The sequence below is a fragment of the Panthera uncia genome, chromosome C2, assembly GCF_023721935.1.
Source record: "Panthera uncia isolate 11264 chromosome C2, Puncia_PCG_1.0, whole genome shotgun sequence".
NCBI lineage: Eukaryota > Metazoa > Chordata > Mammalia > Carnivora > Felidae > Panthera > Panthera uncia.
In genome coordinates this window covers 133,845,827-133,866,657 of record NC_064810.1, presented here as the reverse complement: position 1 = coordinate 133,866,657, position 20,831 = coordinate 133,845,827, and the positions used below count along the sequence as shown (strand labels likewise).

Sequence of the window (20,831 nt, the reverse complement as noted above, 5' to 3'; positions counted from 1 at the left end):
CTCTCGGGCTCTGGTCGCCGGGAGAGCGAGACCCTCCCCCCACGCCCTCCCGCCCCCTCCGCCCACCCCCCTCCCCGCCCCCGCCCTCCCCCGCGCGCGCCGCTCGCCGGGCTCGCTCCGGCCGCGGCCCGCGCGCTGATGGTGGCGGCGGCGGCAGCGGCGGCAGCTGCTCCCCCAGGAGGGAGGGGACTAGCGGCTCCGCTGCCGCCGCCGCCGCCGCTGCACACGCCCTCCCCCGGTCCTCCTCCCCGGGGCTCCGCTCCGCGCGCCGGCCGCGGACATGCTCCTGGGGCTGCGGGCTGAGGGTGCGTGCCGACGGGTGCCGACCTCTCCGTGCCTGTCGGGCCCCGGCGGCCCCCCTCGGCCTCTTTCCCGCTGCCCGCGGGGTTTGCGCCCCCCACCCCCGCTGCTCGGCACCGAGCGCTCGCCCGCCAGGGGGCGAGGCCAAGCTCGGGGTGAGGATGAGGGAGGGGGTGAGGGTGGGGGTAGGGGGTTGGAGCGCAGGCACCTGCTGGCCTCCTCCGTCTCGGCCCCCCCCCCTCGCCCCCGGCCGACCCCCGCTCTCCCCAACGAGGCAGAGCCTCCCAGTCATTTGTTCTTCCACTCTATTCCACACTCTCCGAACGGAGACAACTTCCTCCACCCTAGCGGGAGCCAGAGGAAAAAAAAATATTTTTGAAAAGAACCCGTCCAAGCTAATCCTTTTCTTTGTTACTAAGTCACCAAAATAAAGGCGTAATGTTTTCTATTTCTCTTTTTAAATACTTTTCTGTGCAACTTTTTTTTTTTTTTAATTAAGAACGCTTTCTTCCTATAGCAATTCCTGGATCCCGTCTGCCAGAGGGGGAAAAAAAGTGTTAATCAGTATTTTCTGTAATTTTTTTTTTTTTTAAGAAGCGCTGGTTGTTAAAAAGAACGGTTGTCTAGAAGCACTAGCAAAATGAAAACTGTTCGCAGTGGGAAAGGTTTGAATTCAAAAAGTTTGTTAACAGGGCTCATCTCTGCATTGATGGGATTATAACCTTGTTATTTTCTTTGTATAATGTTCCATAGTTTTCAAAACTGGTATCACTAGCATTCCTACTAACCAGGAAAAAAATTTAAGCCTCATCCCAAAGAATGACTGTTGATTTGGGCCTCACGCTTAAAAAACAATTAAAAAAACAAAACAAACAAAACCTCGACTCAGCGTTTTCAACTACGGTTGAGAACTGTCCTTTTCATTGTTGATGACAATGAGGGTGGTGCGCACATTCCGGTTTTTCATTTGAAAGTTGTGCGCCTTGGTCGGCTTTTCTAAAACAGTTTTAAAAGCCCAACGCTATTTCTCAGGTCCCTTCACAAGTGCGGTGCTTTCATAATATGAGTCATAATTTTTATGTAATATGGGTCATAATGTGCGCATTATTAAATTCTTTGCATGCCATGTAGCTCTCAGCCAGAGATGCCTTAAGGAATGCGCTTTTCTCTGGAAACATTCCCCTTGCCAGTCCCGTTTTTTTCCAGTTAATTTTCTCTATTCTTTTCCCAGCGTCTCTGTGTTCTTTTGACTTTTAATGCAGTGACACATTAAAATAAAAAATAAAAAGTTTGTATATCTAAACCGCGACAGTAGACCACACAAAAGGAAAGAGCCTCTCCCAACTTGAGTCCAACCTAAAAGGGGAAATGGCAGACTCCAGTCACTTTCCATCAGGACAGTCCCTGGCATGCTTGACGTGCTTCTCCTTACCTCTCCTCTCCTGGCTTTACTGAGGTTTCGCAGATTAATTGCCATTCTCCCCACAGCAGAACAAGAATCTTAAGGGCTGTGAACCTCTGAACAAAGTCTAACATCATGATGTTGGCAGATATCAATGGAGGTTTGGGTTCCGCAGGTAAGCGTTCGTCAAACTTATGGGATGCTCCACTGGAGATTTATGCATTTACTGGATATAAATTTCCCTCAAATATTCTTTAAAAGTTATAAATATTAAACTCTAGTTAACGATGATCATGCTGAAAGTTTACGGGTGCAGCATCATGATATCTGCAGCTTGCCTTGAGATGCATCAAAAAAATAAGGTGAGGGGCACCTGGGTGGTTTCATCAGTTAAGCGTCTGACTCTTGATTTTGGCTCAAGCCATGATCTCACAGTTCCAAAGTTGGAGCCCCGAGTTGCACTGTCACTGCAGAGCCTGCTTGGGATTCTCTCTCTCTCGGATTCTCTCTCTCTCTGCCCCTCCCCCATTTCAAATAAACATTTAAAAAATAATAAATTTAAAAAGTGAAAACATTTTTAAAAAAAGATTCTCTCTCCCTCTGCCCCTCTCCCCTGCTCGTGCCATCTCTCTCTCTCTCTCTCTCTCTCTCTCTCTCTCTCTCTCAAATAAAACAAAATAAAATAAAAATTAAGATGAATTGATATATTTGTGAAGGGGCAAATAGGCTGATGAGCAGATTAGGTAACGAAACAAGTCAGTGAAATGTTAATAATTGAATCTAGGTAGTGGGGATAGGAGTGATCACTGTGCCATTCTTTCAACTTTTCTGTATGTTTGAAATTTTTCATAATAAAATGTTGGAGGAATACGCTAGCTTTAATATTAACTCACCCATCACCTGCCCCCTCCCCCGCCAGCCCCAGAACTCAGGAGGCAGGCTATTTCCAGGATGTTTTGAAGCAGAAGAAAACAAATTCATTTCAATCCAGCCTGAAAACCATCACTGTCTGAATGGTGAATGGCTTGTGACATCAGCTGAACATTATTTTTCATTATTTCCCCGCTCAGAGCACCCAGATGACATACTGCCTTAGGCTGAAGGCCCACAGTTTCAAGGCCTATTCAAAGTGTGTTAGGAACACCAGGCAGGGACATTTCAAGGGCAAAGGATTCAGAAGTCTTGCTGCCTCCTCATAATCAGGCTGTTGTGAGCACTCAGTAAGTTCCTATATGCAGAGCCCTCTTACAAAGTGAGTACCAAGAAAACAAAAGGCAATGTTTTTGTTTGTGAAGTATTTGCAACCGTGGAAGGATTTTAATTTAAAATGGAACCGGAGCAGGCACCTGGCTGTCTCAGTTGGTAGAGCATGTGAGTCTCGATATTCGGGATTGTGAGTTTGAACCCCACATGGGGGATAGACTTTACTTAATAAACAAATTAAATAAAACAGAACCAGAAGATACAAAATGGAGAATCTCACACCTGCATCCTCAGAAGAACAGAACTTAAGAACTGAGAATGATTTCCTGGAAATACCTGATTTATAGAAGACCGAGACTTATCTCCTGACCAATGATTATGCAATAAGAATCCTTTCCCAGGGGCACCTGGGTGCCTCAGTGGGTCAAGTGTCTGACCCTTAATTTCAGCTCAGGTCATGATCTCACAGTTCGTAAGTTCGAGCCTCACATCAAGCCCCACATGGGGCTCTGTGCTAACAGCTCAGAGCCTGCTTCGGATTCTCCCTCTCTCCCTGCCCCCCACTAATGCTTTCTCTCTCTCTCTCTTTCTCTCTGTCTGTCTCTCTCTCTCAAAATAGAAAAATAAACTTAAAAAAGAAAGAAGGAAAGAATCTCTTCTCACCCATCCTCAAAGCTAACAAACTTAACTGCTTGGACTCTGGTCGGACTTCCTCCCTGCCCATAAACACAGCCCACCCCAAGCCCTCAATGGACACACCTGCAGCTTGCTGCAACATGTTTCCTGATTGGCAATTCCTCTGCTATTCCCAAAACAGTTCGATTTCTAGTCATTCAAACTTGCCTCGATTTACCTCTTTATTTAGGTTAACACCATTTACTGAGGTAAGGAAGCCACAATTCGAAAATGAAGGGCTTGGGGAATAGGAATTGTAGGGGGCAGTTTGACCACCGGGGTTTACTTCTGGCATATTAATACTATAGTACATGATGTGGCTGTTACAAATGACGACCTTTATACAATTGTAATAGCAGAGATAGATCTCCAAGAAGTACTATTGAATGAACCCTGTACAGTATAATACCATTTGTATTAAAAACAGGCACACTGACATATAAGCACAATTCTGCATATGTCCAGTGGGTGCATGCAAAAATGCAAAAACAGCAGAAAGATACATAGCAAACTCATTTATACTTGTCTTTCACTGGGCATCCTTAAGAATAAAACTAATTTTTCTCATTTTCTCATTTATATCCCCAGGTCCTCACTCAAATTTCTTAGTAAGCACTAATAGTCATTTCTACCTTATTTTTTTTTTTAACATTTACTTATTTTTGAGAGAGAGAGACAGAGAGAGAGCGTGCACACAAGTGGGGGAGGGGCAGAGTGAGAGAGGAAGACATAGAATCTGAAGCAGAGAATCTGAGGCAGGCTCCAGGCTCTGAGCTGTCAGCACAGGGCCCTACACAGGGCTCAAACCCACGAACCCGTGAACTCATGAACCGCAAGATCATGACCTGAGCCCAAGTTGGGCTTTTAAACCGACTGAGCCCCCCATGTGCCCCATCATCTCTACCTTTAAACTCTATATTCCATCTGTTCATATTTATCTTCACAGCTCTCCTCTCTCACCCAGACTACTAATAACAACTTCCTAACTAGTCTCTGCTTTTGCCCTTCCTCTACCAATTCCCTCTACCATTGAAAACTGTAAGTGCAAACCTGATCCCATAATTCCCTGCGTGAAACCTTTTAATGGCTTCTCATCATGTTTAAAACACAATCTCAACTCCGTAATCCATTCAGCAAGTGCAATCTCTCCTAGCCCTTCTCCCCGATGTATCGTATACTCCAGCCAAACTCAGGAAGCTCTTTCCTTCCATGGAGCCTTCACTTTTGCCATATTCCTTCCTATCAAGCCAATACAGCATCTGTAAAGCACTGGCAAGCCTGAAACCACAGATAGACTGAAACTGTCCCCACTGAGGGCCCAGACTCCAAGGGCAGAGTCTGGGTCAGGTATTATGAGAAGGAGGTTTAGCCCTGTGTGTAGTCAATGGCTGGCATCCTCTCTGACACGGCCACCTGTTTTTAGAGATAGCAGCTTGACGTGACCATAAAATAAAGGCATGTGAGGTAGATGCCTTTCCATGGAGCTCTTTGGGCCAAATTCCCACTGGAGAAAGTGACTGTGATTACTGCACATTTATTTTAATAACCTCCAAAATAAAAGTTTTCCTTCTAAGGAAACATTACTGAAAAATAATTATAAAATGAATCCTAAGGGATGGAGACATAAATTATTTTTCCCTAGTTTTCAAGCATTTATGCAATTGAATCATCTTTTCTACTATGTGTCTTAGCCATGCCCCAAATACAATCTCAACTCCATAATCTGTCATTAGTGCTATTTTATTCATTTGTATTTTTAGTTGTTCCTAATAAGAATTTCCCACATTAAATATGAGTAGTCCCAAATGTATTTGGCTGAGCATTGCCCTTGTCAAAAAAGTTTTTCTCCCCATTGTTTTGTTTTAAATACTGACACGTTTATTTACCAGTCTACCTACCATTTGCAATAAAGGTACAAAGTAAGCAAAAGAAATGAAGACTTCTTTCTTCTGAATTCAGGCTAAATGGCTACTTGTCTAAGGCAATATGTGAGTATCTCTTTGAATAACTTGAATATTATATTTAAAAATCAAATTTTCAGGGTATATGACTGGCTCAGTCATTAGAGCATATAACTCTTGATCTCAGTGTTGTGAGTTCAAGCCCCATGTTAGGTGTAGAGCCTACTTAAAATCAAACTTGGGGAACTTGGGTGGCCCAGTTGGTTGAGCATCTGACTCTTGGTTTCAGCTCAGGTCATAATCTCCAGTGGGTGGGATCAAGCCCCACATCTGGCTCTGCACTGGCAACTCAGAGTCTGCTTGGGATTCTCTCTCTCCACCTCTCTTTGTCTCCCCCAACTCATGTTCTCTCTCTCTATTTATTTTTGAGAGAGAGAGACAGAGAGACAGAGTGCAAGCAGGGGAGGGGCAGAGAGAGAGGGAGACACAGAATCTGAAGGAGGCTCTAGGCTCTGAGCTGTCAGCACAGAATTCGACTTAGCTCAAACTCACAAACCAGGAGATCCACAAACCGGGAGATCATGACCTCAGCTGAAGTCAGACGCTTAACCGACTGAGCCAGCCAGGCACCCGTATTTTGTCTTTGTGTGTGTGTGTGTGTGTGTGTGTGTGTGTGTGTGTGTTTTAATGTTTATTTATTTTTGAGATAGAGACAGAGCCTAAGCAGGGAATAAACATTTTTAAAAATCAAACTTTCAAAGAATCTAGATTTTCTGTAACATTCTGAAGACAGGTTTCCCCCACTTCTGGAAAGTTCATGTTCTGCCACTTAACTTTTATGAAAGACCTACATTAGTATGGTAATGAGCTTCTTTTGTAAAAGCTTCTTTTGTAAAAGCAAAATCCTCTTCAGACTTCTTTCAGTTGGTGAAAACAGATGCTGAGATATTGTTCTGGGATACTTATTCTATTTTTTTAGTAGACTTTTTTTTTTAAAAGATATATATCTATTAGGTTAAGGGTACTAATTGTAATGGTCCCACTCAATGAATTTTTATATGTGCATATACTTGGCCACTCATGATCCAGATTAAGTTATAGGACATTCCCAATACCCAAGAAGTCTCCCTTTTGCCCCTTTCTAGTCAGTACCCTAAGGCAATCATTATTCTGGCTTTATCATTCTAGATTAGTCTTGCCTATTCTTGAACTTCATAGAACCATAATCATACATCATGAACTCTTGTTGTAAGTCTCCTTTTTGAATACAGTTATATTTATGACATCCATCATGCTGTTCTATGTAGCCATATGTCACTTCTTTTTACTGTTGTGTGATGTTCCATTATATGATTATACCACAGCTTATCCATTCTCCTATTGATGAACATTTCCAGTTCCTTACTACTATGAATAAAGGTGCTATGAATATTCTCTTTTTATTTATTTTATTTTTATTTATTTATTTTTGAGAGAAAGAGAAGGGCAGAAAGAGAGAGGAAGACAGAGAATTCCAAGCAGACTCCATACTCAGTGCAGAGCCCAACACGGGGCTTAATTGTAAGATCATGACCTGAGCTGAAATCAAGACTTGGGCGCTTAACAGACTAAGCCACCTAGGCACCCCAGTATGAATATTCTTATAATACTTTTTTGTACTCATATACACTCATTTCTCCCATAGCTAGGGGTATGGTGGCTGGATCATAGGGCAAGTGTACATTGAGCTTTGACCGGCACCGTCAATTTTCCAAAGTGGCTGTACCGGTTTATACTCCTATCTGAATTATATGAAAACGACAGTGCTCTGCACGTGCTCATCAAACTGTGGTATCATCAGTCTCTTGTTTTCACCATGTTGGTGGCTATAGAGTGCTCTTTGTGGTTTTAGTTAGCATTTCCAACATGCAGAGCAATGTGGAGCATGTTTTCATTTGCTTATGGGCATTTCAGATTCCTTCTTTTGTGAAATAAATACCCTTTCAAGTCTTTTACCCAGTTTAAAATTAGTTCCTCTTTTTTTATTATTATTATTGTTATTGATTTGGTAGATTTTTAACGTATATTTTGGATTTGACTCCTTCAATGGATCTATATGTTGCAAACATCTTCTCTTAGTCTGAGACTGGTCCTTTCACTCTCTTAATAGTATCCTTTGATGAACGGATACTCTTCCTTCTTGGTCTGGCTTATTAATATTCTCTTCTGTATTTAGTGCTTTTGTCTTCCATTTAAAAACCCTTTGCCTGACCCAGTTCGTGAAGATATTCTCCTGTGTGTTCGTTGAGTTTTATCATTACCTTTCACATGTAAGTCCTGTTGCCTCTCAACCAATTGCCGCGTCAAGTGTGTAGCGGCCAGCAGCTTATTAAAATTTTCTCTTTGTGTGCCATTTTTAAACCACCATTGTGAAATGTCTGCAGCAGGAGTTCCTGACAGCATGACCTTATAGGTCCATCTTTACTGAAAGTTCACTGTAGCGTTTTGAGGAACAGTTTGGTATCCCATTAAAGATAGCACGCTCTCTAATTAGTTTTTAAAGCAGCCAGCGTCACCCTTAGCCTCAGGCAAGAGGAGTCCCTGCTCTGGGACCCATAGTATGTAGAGTCTCTCCTGTCATAAACACGCAAAAGCAGAGTGGGGGAGGGGACTCTCTGTCTCTGGTCACTTGCTCTGAGCCCTTAGACCGGGCCACCCTGTAAACCTAGACATGCATCCTTTCATCTAACCTAACCATCTCAAACCCTAAGGAGACTCACTTGCCTGCCTTTCTTGTCCCAGATCCTCAAGCAGAAGGCGCCTGCGTCACAATACTGAGAAATCTTCTGCGTGAGAGAGACACAGTGTGGAAATGCAAGTAGGATCTGAGTGGCAGAAATGCTTAGGTAAGAGGAAAGACAAATTAACTTGTCAAAGCCGCCTTCTTAGTGTGAATGCAAAAGGCTCTTGCATACAAAGTATTGTTTCCCAGAGTGCCAAGCGGCCCTTGTCTTCCTTCCCTTTGTCCTCCAGTTCATGCTTCTGAAGATCCTCATCACTAAGCACGGTGTTCCCTCACGCTGCGGTGTCTGAGGAACATTTGGTAATATTACACAAGTTTTTACCCTCATATGGGTACGGTGTAAACATTACGTATGGGAAGCGTGGCAAGTTTTTTCTTTGGCAAATAGGTGAACATTCGATGCGTACACTGTGAACAGTTTTATAACATTATTTAAGACTTCGTTGAACTTTCTAAAAAGCCAATAAAACCTGTAGCTTATTTTCATACCTTTGACTAGAAATTTGATAGCGATTATAACTTCATCTTGCCTTTTAGCTTTGGTAGGTCATTTTGAATATTTTAGAAGATAGCATTTTTTTTAAGTGAAAAATAATTTAAAAACATTTTTTACGTGTATTGTCATTCACATTTTTGAGAGAAAATACATTCAAAATTTGTACACTTTAATTTTTTTAATGTTTACTTATTTTTGAGAGGGGGGCTGGGGAGGGGCAGAGAAGAGGGGGATAGAGGATCTGAAGGGGGGTCTGAGCCAGCAGCAGCGAGCCTGATGCGGGGTTCAAACTCACGAACCGTGAGATCATGACCTGAGCCAAAGTTGGCCGCTCAACCAACTGAGCCACCCAGGCACCCCCAAATTTGTGCACTTTAATTACAATTACATTTTGACTTATGTACATGTATTACTTTGAATTAAAAATTAAATGAAAAAAGACAAAGAAAAAAAGAAAGTCCATAAAAAATAAAAATAACTTTTTCTGGCAAATGGTGAGTATTCAGTAAACATTAGGGGTTCCCTCTTGCCACCCCATCTTCCTTCTCTTGCTTTTAACTTGACATCAGATTAAAAATCATTTCACTTTCTCTTTTTCCCCCCTCTATCCTCCAAATACAAACATACATATCCTGTTAGGAATTCAGTTGCTTCATGGAAATAGGTCTACAATTTGAGAAACAGCAGAATTGACAGCCGACACATTGGAATCTATCTGTGGCCCAAACAGAAAAATTAGATAAAATTCAATCATTTACGATGACCAATAACTTTTTAGTAGAATTCTGACATATAGCCTATGTCAGGCACATCTTGGCCTAATGAGAAGTCGGGGACATCTCAGAAATGTGGGCGTGGTTAAAGGGAATGTAACTGGTTCTTTTAAAAAAAATTTTTTTTAATATTTATTTATTTTTGACAGAGAGAGAGAGAGACAGAGCGTGAGCAGGGGAGGGGCAGACAGAAGGGGAGACACAGAATCAGAAGCAGGCTCCAGGCTCTGAGCGGTCAGCCAGAGCCCGACGTGGGGCTCGAACTCACGAACCTCGAGATCATGGCCTGAGCCGAAGTCGGATGCTCAACTGACTGAGCCACCCAGGCACCCCTCTTGCCAGCAGTTCGACTTACAGGTTAGGCTGCCAGCCCTTGGCAAAACCAAATGGAAGTTTCAGAAAGTTTGCACTACTGGCCACATCAGCATATCTTCAGACACACACCTGGGATGATTTTAACAGCTGGAATCCAATTTCTGAGGCAATTCGTGAGAAACTAAAATTTGTTGTAGTATTGAATAATAAAATAAGAATAGCTAACAGTTTGGGGGTACTTACTATATCCTAGGCGCTGTGTGAAGTGCTTTTTACTTATCCTTACCTGGATGTTCTCATCCTCACCAGGATGTTCAAGTTATTAATTATCCCCATTGTAGGGATGAGGAACTTGAGCCTCAGAGAAGCTAAATAATTTGTACCCGAGTCTCTCCGGCTCTTAACAGGTAACTTTCAGCCAGTAACAAGTGTGGCTGCCATTTATGGAGAACTAAAGGCCTAAACAAGTGTTATAACTAACTAACTTTATCTTTATAACAACTCTCATGGGGAGCACTTAGGAGTCCTGCTTATAGATGAAGGACCTTCCGCTGCAGCACCTAGAAATTACGTGTAATAGACATAGTAACTGTAATGGCTGCAGGCCTTGTCCCCCACCTCCTGATCTGAAAGCAGAAAGAAAGTAGGCTTTCTTCTGTCAGCCTGTTGAGAATCCTGTGTCCTGTGCACAAGAGGTATTTTTCATTCTAGAGCAGCACTATTCAGTAGAACTTTCTGTGGTAATGAAAATGTGCTACCCCCGCACAGTCCAATATGGTAGCTATTGACCATGTGTGCCTGTTGACATATGAAACATGGCTGGTGAGACTGATGAAGTTTTCATTTGATTAACTGATGTAATTTTAATTTTATTTCATTTTAACTAGTTTATTTCTTTTATCTTAAGTAGGCTCGACACCCAATGTGGGGCTTGAACATTGACCCCAAGATTAGGCATCCCATGTTCTACTGACTGAGCCAGCCAGGTGCCCCTTAACTAGTTTAAATTTAAACAGCACCATGGGTGGGCCTGGGTGGCTCAGTCAGGTAAGTGTCTGACTTTTGATTTTGGCTCAGGTCATGATCTCATGGTCTGTGGGATCGAGCCCCACAAACCTGCTCTAATAGCACAGGGCCTACTTGGGATTCTCTCTCTCCCTCTCTCTCCGCCCCTCCCTCACTTCTGTGCTCTTTCTCAAAATAAATACATAAATTAAAAAAAAAAAAAGGTAAACAGCACACATGGCTAGTGGCTACAATATTGGCCAGCACAGGGTCAGACTGTTTGGTGACCAGGTTCCCAGCAGCAGAGTCTAAGAGCTTCTGATATTATATTCTCCTTTCTCTTAGTCCTACTCTTGGCCAGCTTCTGTGGAATGTATCTATAGACTAAGGCACAACTAAGAAAGAGAGAAAATATCCAGGATCTTTTTTTACTCCCTTTATCAAAAACTGAATATTTAAGTGCTCAAACACTTATTTCATTTGTTCATTTCTTTAACAAATATTTATGGAACTCTTCTTGCATGGCAGACCTATGTACTAAACGTCTATGCTTTGGTTCTGGGGCTAAAATGGTAAGCAAGACAGAAATGGAGAGACAGACATGAATTAAATGATCACACAGAGACATCGTTAGAAACCTGAATAAAGGAAAAGCATAAGGAGTTGGGAAGGTGTTTGCAAGGAGGAGGATTCATGCGAGGTCTCTGGAAACACCTTTCTGATCATCCTAAAGTTCAGCTCGTAGAAGTGATGTTTCAGCTGAGAAATGAAGAATGAGCTAAATTAGTGCCAGCAGAGGGAAAAGCATTCCAGCTTGAGGGAATAGCATGTACAGGCCTGAGGTGGGCAGAGCATGGACACGTTTGAGGAACTTTAAAGAAAAGGAAAGTGGAGAGCGAGAGGTGAGGCTGAAAATCAGGCTCTAAAGAGCCTCATCTGCCGTATCAGGGCTTTTGACCTTTATCCTAGAAGCAGTGACCAGCTACTAAAAGATTTTAAGCAGAGGAGTGACATGATTGGAAAATAAACTTAAAAACCAAAACCAAACAGCAACAAAAAACTTGGCTTTTAACAAGGGCTTCATTGTTCCCCGTTCCTTCCTTCCTTCCTTCCTTCCTTCTGCAGCAGCCAGGCAGGTGACTTCCCCAGATACAGGGCTGCAGCTGGCTCTAGAAGCAAATCCTCAGAACAGACTGGAAGTTCTTGGTCCAGGGCCCAGAGGATGAATGGAGCTAAGCTGTGTTCTTTCCTCTAATGCTCTGTGTGTTCTGTGTGTTTCTACCATTAAATAAATACTGGGGTATTTATAAAAACTTCAGCAAACCACCCACTCCATTTTCTCTGCCACAGGCCCAGAAGCCCTCAACTGTAACAAGCTGTCCCAGAATGTCTGTGATATCCAAAGAGACAGCTCCTCAAGGACCACTAAATATAGCTCTCTTCCACACAGGCTGGTGCCTGCTGCCTCAACTTTTACAATCATAGTTGTGGAACATCTAGGAAACGAATTTGACAGGGTTAAGCCGAACAAGGGCAGGCCACTAGAGAGCTTGGCTTTCAGTATTTTCTAGTCTGGCCATCTTCCTGTTGAGCCACATGGAGTCGTTTGACCTTCACTTGGGAGAATGACAAACCAAAGAATTCACTCCAGTGGGAAGAAGGCAAGAAAGGAAGAGTGAATATGAGACAAAAGACTTGTGAATGTATTTGAACTTCAGAAGTTTCAAACCGGAATCCAACTCCTTAAGCAACGTGAATCACTGAATGTCTCCTTCTTCCAAAATGGACTGACTTTACCTCTGCCCCTGGCATGATAGAAACATCACCCATTTTGCTGGTCAACACTCTTGAACTTGATTGTCAACTCTGTCACTTACCTCAAGCAAGTTAACTCACCTTCCAGAGCTTGGGGTTTTTGTTTGTAAAATAGGTTAATAGTGTCTGTTTGCAGCATTGTATGGATGTAAGAAAATGTGGATGAAATACTTAGAAATCGTCCCTGCGCTGGGGTGCCTGGGGTGGCTCAGTTGGGTAAACATCTGGGTCTTGATTTCAGCTCAGCTCATGTTCTCACAGTTCATGAGTTTGAACTCCGTGTCAGGCTGCACACCGACAGTGCGGAACCTGCTTGGGTTTCTCTCTCTCCCTCTTTCTCTGATCCTCTCCTGTTCTCTCTCTCTCCCTGTCTCTGTCCCTCCCCCACTCACCCTCCCTCCCCTCTCTCTCAAAAATAAATAAACTTAAAAAAAAAGAACAGAAATAGTTCCCTCACTGACGTTGCTGTTATCCATTACTGCATCTGTGTGTCTATCCTCATTACACTGAACTCCTTAAGCACAGACACCTGCCGTTGGCCTTTATGCAGATCTAGTGCCTATTCCTGTAGGTGTTCGGTAGATAAAATGAATAATCGCTACAGCCGTCTTATAATAAAGGGATTCTCCTCCTGTGTGGTCAGACTTCCCAACATAATCTATCTTCTATTTTCCTATAACCTCTACTGTTCGTCTGTTTTAGACATGAGTTCGGAAAATAAAATTATGGGCCACATTTGCAGAAAGATATTTTGCTACAGTGTTTGTACTTCCACCCACGTATTATTTTATTAGTAAACTTATTTTTGAGCATTTGGGGGATTACAGAAAACCTGAGCAGAAAGTACAGATTTCCCATATGCACCTCACTCCCTTCCCTCCATATTGTTAACATCTTGCATTAGGGTGATACATCTGTTATACTTGGTGAGCCAATATTGATACATTATTATGAACGAAACCCATTGTTTACATTAAAATTCATTCTTTGCATTGTACGCTCTATAAGTTTTGACAAACGTATAATAATGTGTATCCACCATTACAATATCACTCGGAATAGTTTTACTGCTCTAAAAATCTCTTGTGCCCCATCCATTCATCCTTCTCTCCTCCCAGCTCTTTGATCCTTTTATTATCTCCATCGTTTTGCCTTTTCTAGAATGTCATGTAGCTAGAGTCATAGGATAGGCAGCCTTTTCACATCTGCTTCTTTCACTTAGTGATATGCTCCGGGGATTTGTCTAGGTCCTTTCTTCGCCTGATAGATCATTTCTCTCCATCACTGAATACTATTCCACTGTATGGATGTACCACAGTTTATTTATCCATTCACCCACTGAAGGACATCTTGGTGGCTTTCAAGTTTTGGCAATTATGAAGAAGGCTGCTGGAAGCATTCATGTGCAGGTTTTTTGTTCTTTGTTTTTGTATATGTAAACTTTCAACTCATTTCAGTAAATACCTAGGAGTGTAACTGCTAGATCGTACAGTAAATATATTTTTAGTTTTATAAGAAACTGCAAAACTGTCTTCCAAAGTGACTGTACTGTTTTAAATTCCCACCAGCAAGAAATGAGAGTTCCTGCTACTCTACACCATCTCCCCTCTCTCGCTTGCTCTCCCTCTCGCTCTCGCTCTCTCTCTCTCTGATAGAAGAGAGGTCTATCAGTGTTTGGACTTCAGCCACTCTAATAGGTGTGTACTGACAGCTCATTGTTTCCATCTGTAATTCTCTAATGACACACAGGTATTAAACACCATTTCCTATGCTTATTTGCCATTTGTGTATTTTCTTTGGTGAAGGGTCCATTCAGATCTTATGCCCATTTTTAAATCCAGTTGTTTCATTTTTTATTGTGGAGTTTCAAGTGTTCTTTGCATATTTTGAATACCAGTCATTTGTCAAATATGTGTTTTACAAGTATTTTCTCCCAAATTGTGGTTTGTCTTTCCATTCTGGTAGTGTATTTTGCAGATCACTTGTTAATTTCAGTGAAGTTCAACTTATCAATTTTTCTTGCATGGATTGAGGTTTTCATATCTGAAAAGTCATTGCCAAACCCAACGTTACTAGATTTTCTCCTATGTTATTTTTTGGGATTTTATACCTTTCTGCTTTAAATTGAGGTGTCTGAACCACTCACTTTGAGTTAATTTCGTGTAAAGTGTTAGATCTGTGTCTCAATTTTTTTTGTTTAGTTTTGTGTTTGAGGATGTCCAGATGTTCCAGCACCATTTGTTGAAAAGATTACCCTTTCTCCATTGAATCGCCTTTGCTCCCTCGTTAAAGATCAGTTGGCTATTTTGTGCAGGTTTATTTCTGGGCTCCCCATTCTGTTCTGTTGATCTCTTTGTCTATTCTTTCACCAATACCACGCGGCCTTGATTAGTGTCTTTAGAGTAAGTCTTGATGTTGGGTAGGGTCAGTTCTCCACCTTTGTTCTATCCTGTGTTGGCTACTTATGTGTTTAAAAGTAGTTTTGTTGTTTTCAGAAAAATTATGCATGTTTATTAAGAAAAATTTAAACCACATAGAAAAGTAATGCATATATTAAAAGTTTACTATTACAGAAGATTGATTTTTAATCAGTGAGAAAAATATTAATAATGCAAGAGGGGAGAAAGTATCTGAATCATTAGTTTCAGAGAAAAAGAAAGTTTAGGGCCCTACAAATATGTATAAAAACATCAACCTTTCTCTTAATTTAAAATGAAAAGAAATATTAGTAAGCTCCCATTTTGGGGTGCGCTTGGGTGGCTCATTGGTTAAGCCACCGACTCTTGATTTCAGCTCAGGTCATGATCTTGTTGTTCATGAGTTCAAGCCCTGCGTCCGGCTCTGTGCTGACAGTGCAGGACCTGTTTGGAATTCTCAGTCTCCCTCTCTCTCTGCCTTTCCCCTGCTTGTGCTGTCTCTATCTCTCTAAAAACAAACAAACAAACAAACAAATAAATACACATTAAAAAAACTCCCATTTTTCTCTTTTGTGCCCATTATTAATCAGAATAGAGGAAATAAAACTCAGAAAAACGGTACACATTGGTATAAAATGTGTAGATGGCTATTTGGCAATATTTGGAATATATGTTCCTTGTAGGAAGAAATTTGTTTTCCTCATATGGTATCCCCAGGCTAAAAATAGTGCCTGACACATAGTATATCTTCAATAAAGGGTTGTTACATAAATTTGGAAAATTCAAAATGTACTTAGTCACTAATAGAGGAATGCTACTACCTGGAATTTACCAAACGAGTATATGTCCAGGATTTTTTTGGTGCAGCATTGTTTGCAAAGGCAAGTGTTATTACCAGACTCAGTGTTCATCAATACAGAAAACATTAAATCACTTTTTGTACAATCATAGAATAGAATATCATGTAGCTATTAAAAAAGAAGGTAGATCTATATGAACTGATATGGAACAGGGTCAACAATATTACTGCTAAGTGAAAAAGCCAAGTATAGAACAGTAGATCTATAATACGAGAATATATAACATACAACCAACTTGTTTTCTGACCCATAGTGGAAGGATTCATGCTGTCCAGGGAGTCTCTTTTTGATTGATAGATCAAGGAAGGAAGAAAAGAACACTTTGACTTGAGAATCCACTTACTAGCTTACATTTTACACTGTAATAAGAAGCAAGTTCAAGCTTTATAATTGCTTTTCTTTTAAATAGATTTTTAAAAAGATTTTATTTTTAAGTTATCTCTACACCCAATGTGGGGCTTCAACTCACAACCTTGAGATCAAGAGTCGTATATTCTACCAACTAAGTCAGCCAGGAGCCCCAAATTTATTTACTTGTTTGTTTGTTTATTGTTTAAGTATGATCTATTTTTTTTAATAAAAATGTATGAAGTTTTTACATAAAATATAAAAAGGGAAGATTTATTTATTCGAAAGTACCATAATTATTTAGGGAAAATGATATATGTTCATTTAAAAATCTATATAAAATCATGGGGTGCCTGGGTGGCTCAGTCGATTAAGTGGCCAACTTTGGCTCAGGTCATGATCTCATGGCTTGTGGGTTCGAGTCCTGCATTGGGCTCTGTGCTGACAGCTCAGAGCCTGGAGTGTGCTTTGGATTCTGTGTCTCCCTCTCTCTGTGCCCTTCCCCTGCTCTCTCTCTCTCAAAAAATAAACACTAAAAAATAAAAATAAAAAATAATAAAAATAAATAAAAATCTATATAAATTGACAAAAATAAAAAAGTAAAAATCTCTTCCAAAGAGAAAACTAATATCAGTTTGGTAAACATCTTTCTAGCTATTTCTTTATGCATCTGTACAATTTTACAAAAATGAGCTCACCCTACTTATGCTGCTATGTAGTCTCCTTTTAATCAAACGATATTCACTGGACTTTTTCTAAATAAATCAGTTTGTTTGTATAAGCTTTACAGTATGCCACTGTATTGACAAGTCATTTAGCAAACTAATCACTTATTTTTAAGCACTATAAACAATGCTGCCTCATTCATTTTGAAAAGAATGAATAAGCACACATATAAAAAATAAAATAAAATAAAATAATAAATAGGCATAAAGTAACATTTTAAGCGTGTATGTAAAATAAAATAGCAATACTCTGAAGAATAATCACCTAGTCAGACTTTCTGTGGTTTGAACATTCAACAAGCACCAATACGTGCAGCAAGATTGTAAATGTGCTCATACTCATTGTAGTTTTGCTCATTATAGCAAAAATAGTTACATTATTATAGGTAATAGTTAAATAATGTTACATTTTTACATTTATCATAGAACATAATACAGCAGTTAAAAAGAATAGGGCAAGTTGGTGGGGGCTCCTGACTGGCTCAGTTGGTAGAGCATGTGACTCTTGATATCTGGGTCATGAGTTCAAGTCCCATGCTGGGCACGGAGCCCACTTTAAAAAAAGAAAAAGAAAAAGGAAATCACAAAACAAACAGAGTGAGTTGATAGCTACCAACTTGAAAAGTCCCCATCCCATACTAGGTAGCGAAAGAAAGCATTTACAGAATAATTTTGTGGTTATGTTACCCAGTTATTTCTAAAAATACAGGAAACTTGATTTAATGGAACCTACAAGTGTATTCCCATATAAAAATTCATCATGCTGTACATTTAGAATTTGTGCCATTGATAATATGGAAATTAAAGCTAAACTTAAAAAATAGGTTGTGTAGGGGCACCTGGGTGGCTCATTTGGTTAAGCATCGGACTCTCAGCTTCAGCTCAGGTCATGATCTCACAGTCCACGAGTTCAGGCCCCACATTAGGCTCTGCACTGATAGTGTGGAGCCTGCTTGGGATTCTCTCTCTCTTTCTCCCTCTCTCTCTCTCGTGCGCTCTCTCTCTCCCACCCTCTTTGTCCCTCTTCTGTTCACACTGTCTCTCTCTCTCAAAAGTAAATAAATAGAGGGGCGCCTGGGTGGCTCAGTCAGTTGAGCATCTGACTTCGGCTCAGGTCATGATCTCAGTTTGTGAGTTCAAGCCCCATGTTGGGCTCTCTGCTGACCCCTTGGAGCCTGGAACCTGCTTTGGATTCTGTGTCTCCCTCTCTCTCTGCCCCTCCTCTGCTCATGTGCTGTTTCTGTCTCTCAGTAAGAAATAAACATTAAAAAAAAATAATAAAAATAAACAAATAAAGAATCTTAGTTCATGTCCCACTTAGAATTGGTTTAAAAAAAAAGTAAATAAATAGACCTAAAAATTTTTAAAAAATAGGTTGTGTCTACCCCACACTGGGGGTAGAGTTTACTTAAAAACATAGGTTGTGGGGTGCCTTGGTAGCTCAGTCAGTTAAGCATCAGACCCTTGATCCTGGCTCAGGTCATGATCTCACAGTTTGCGAAGGCTGCTTGGGATTCTCTCTCTCCCTCTCTCTGCCCCTGCCCTGCTCACACACTCTCTCTCTCTCTTTCTCAAAATAAGTGACTAGACATTAAGAAAATAGGTTGTGTCTATATTTATATGTATATATGTAAACACATAGAAACTGTCTGGAACAACATACACCTGATTTTTGGCAATGGTTACCTTTAGAAAAGTAGACCTCTGCTTTTCCTCTATATACTTCTGTATGGTTTGAATATATTAAAAAGGAGAATGCATTAATTGGGTATCCAATCTATCAATAAATATAAATACAACATGTTTATATTTAAGTTAATAAAATAACATAAATGAAATAATCACTTCATAGATAAAATTAACAGACCACAAATAGATTTTGGAAGAAAACAAGCTGCTGAGAACCTATGTAGAAATACACCCATCTTCTTCCTTGGGAAGTATTTTAGGACAATGTTTTCTCTATCTTAGCCTCTCTGGAAAGAAGTTCACATTAAGTCACCAGCTAACTTCTTTAAGTACCCTAATACCCACCTGACCTGATGCGGAGGTGAGATGGGAATACCGCAGCCACCCTGCAAGGTGCCTGACCCTACCCCAGGGAGCAAGAGACTATAGGAGACTCGCTACTTGCTTAAGGAACACACCTCACTCCTTTCCACACTTGTGGTGGCGGGGGGATGATACAACTGATGGAAATGAACACGCAGTACTGGCATGCGTGGTATGAATTAAAAAGTAATTGAATAGGGGCACCTGGGTGGCTCAGTAGGTTAAGCATCTAACTTTGGCTCAGATCACGATCTTGTGGTTCATGAGTCTGAGTCCCGCATCAAGTTCTCTGCTGTCACCACAGAGTCCGCCTGAGATCCTCTGCCTCTCCCCTGCTTCTCTCTCTCTCTCTCTCAAAAAAAAAAAATTTTTTTTAATTAAAATATTTTTTTAAAAAGTAGTTGAATAATAAGAAATTCAGATTAAAACAATCAAATGCCCTGTCCTACCAAACTGGTGAGGATTTAATGGCGCTACCCCATATTGGCATGGGATGAGGCAATGATGAGAGGGGAAGCTAGATAAATTAGCAGAGGTCTTAGGAAGGAAGGAGAGCATTGTCAAACACATTAAGTTTATCCCAGGAATCAGGGCAAGCCAGTAACAAGCCTTAGACAGTTGGATTGCCTGCTCTGAGGAGAATACATTGAGAAACAACCAGACTGGACATGGGTAGAGCGCCTAAGAGGCCAGTGAAGTAATCCTGGCAAAATATTTTTGTATCCTAGAACAGTGGGAAAGGAAACAAGTGGATGAGTAGAGGGATATATTGAAGAGAGAGGTCTGACAGGTCTTGGTGATTGATTGCATCCATCCATCCAGAAAGAGAGAACAGGGTGCTGGTGGTGGTAATGGCAGAGGTATCTATAGCATCTAGGGTTCAATCAGTAAAAGCTGAACCCTAGGACTCATGGAATAAGAAATTCATTGCTGAAATTAGACCTTGCACAGTCTGTGGAAGCAACTGAACATCTGGGAAGGGGCGTCCCTAACCAGGCAAGCTGAGAAGCTAAAAATGTCCAGCCACTGAAGTAGGACATCAAAGAGGAGACTGATGGAGAAGTCTTGAAGAAGCATTTGCCTTTGGAGACCTAAAGGCAGTCAGACGCTGGTGGATCTGGGGCTGCTGTTGGCCAACAAGGCCTACAGTCCAGAGGAAGAGCTGGAGTAAGAGCAAGGACAAGCTGGAACCTGCCGGGCACCTCTGCTTGCACAGGTCATCTCATTGAACCATGATGGCGTTCACAAGTGGTGCCTCCAAATTCCTTTCTTGGCCCACTCTAACCTGGAACTGCACAGGGAAAGGGACTCTGCAAAACAGTTGCCAGCTTCACCAAGTTACTGGTGGGAGATTCTGGAGGAAATGCATTGAGTTCCGTTTTAGACGCGTTAACGATGAGTTGATTGTAATACGTCCCCACGGAGATGCCCCGTAAGCACCTGTCTTGTCCAAATTTCATCACTACGCAAACATATTGCTCTAGTTCTAATCCATCCTGGGGTGAGAGAGTGGAATGCAGCTTTGGATTATGAACCTAGGAATGAAAGATATTGGCCAGGAGTGAAGACAGTCTCAGGAAACAAAAAGACGGTTCAAACAAGTCTATAACTTTCAGGCAGTGACTTGGGGCAGTGAGATGGAGTGTGCAGGCCCTACAGGGCAGGTGGGAGGTGGTGTCCTGGAGAGATGGCCTCAGAAACCTTACCTCTGACTGAGGAGAGAATTGGTCTATCCATCAGGGATAGCCTCTCAAATCAGAAT

At 41.3% G+C, this 20,831-nt stretch overlaps 1 protein-coding gene across 1 annotated transcript in view; it reads right to left on the bottom strand.

The window, feature by feature from the left end:
* The window catches only part of KAT2B (lysine acetyltransferase 2B), a 127,061-nt gene extending 106,532 nt beyond the window's left edge, over positions 1 to 20,529 (bottom strand). Inside the window, exons 1-3 of the mRNA XM_049629219.1 lie at positions 20,355 to 20,529; positions 1,203 to 1,296; positions 191 to 644 (exon numbers count right to left, since the gene is read on the bottom strand). Coding sequence (XP_049485176.1) covers positions 191 to 644; positions 1,203 to 1,296; positions 20,355 to 20,529 — 723 coding nt within the window. The remainder of the gene's footprint in view (positions 1 to 190; positions 645 to 1,202; positions 1,297 to 20,354) is intronic.
* Positions 20,530 to 20,831: the final 302 nt, after the last annotated feature.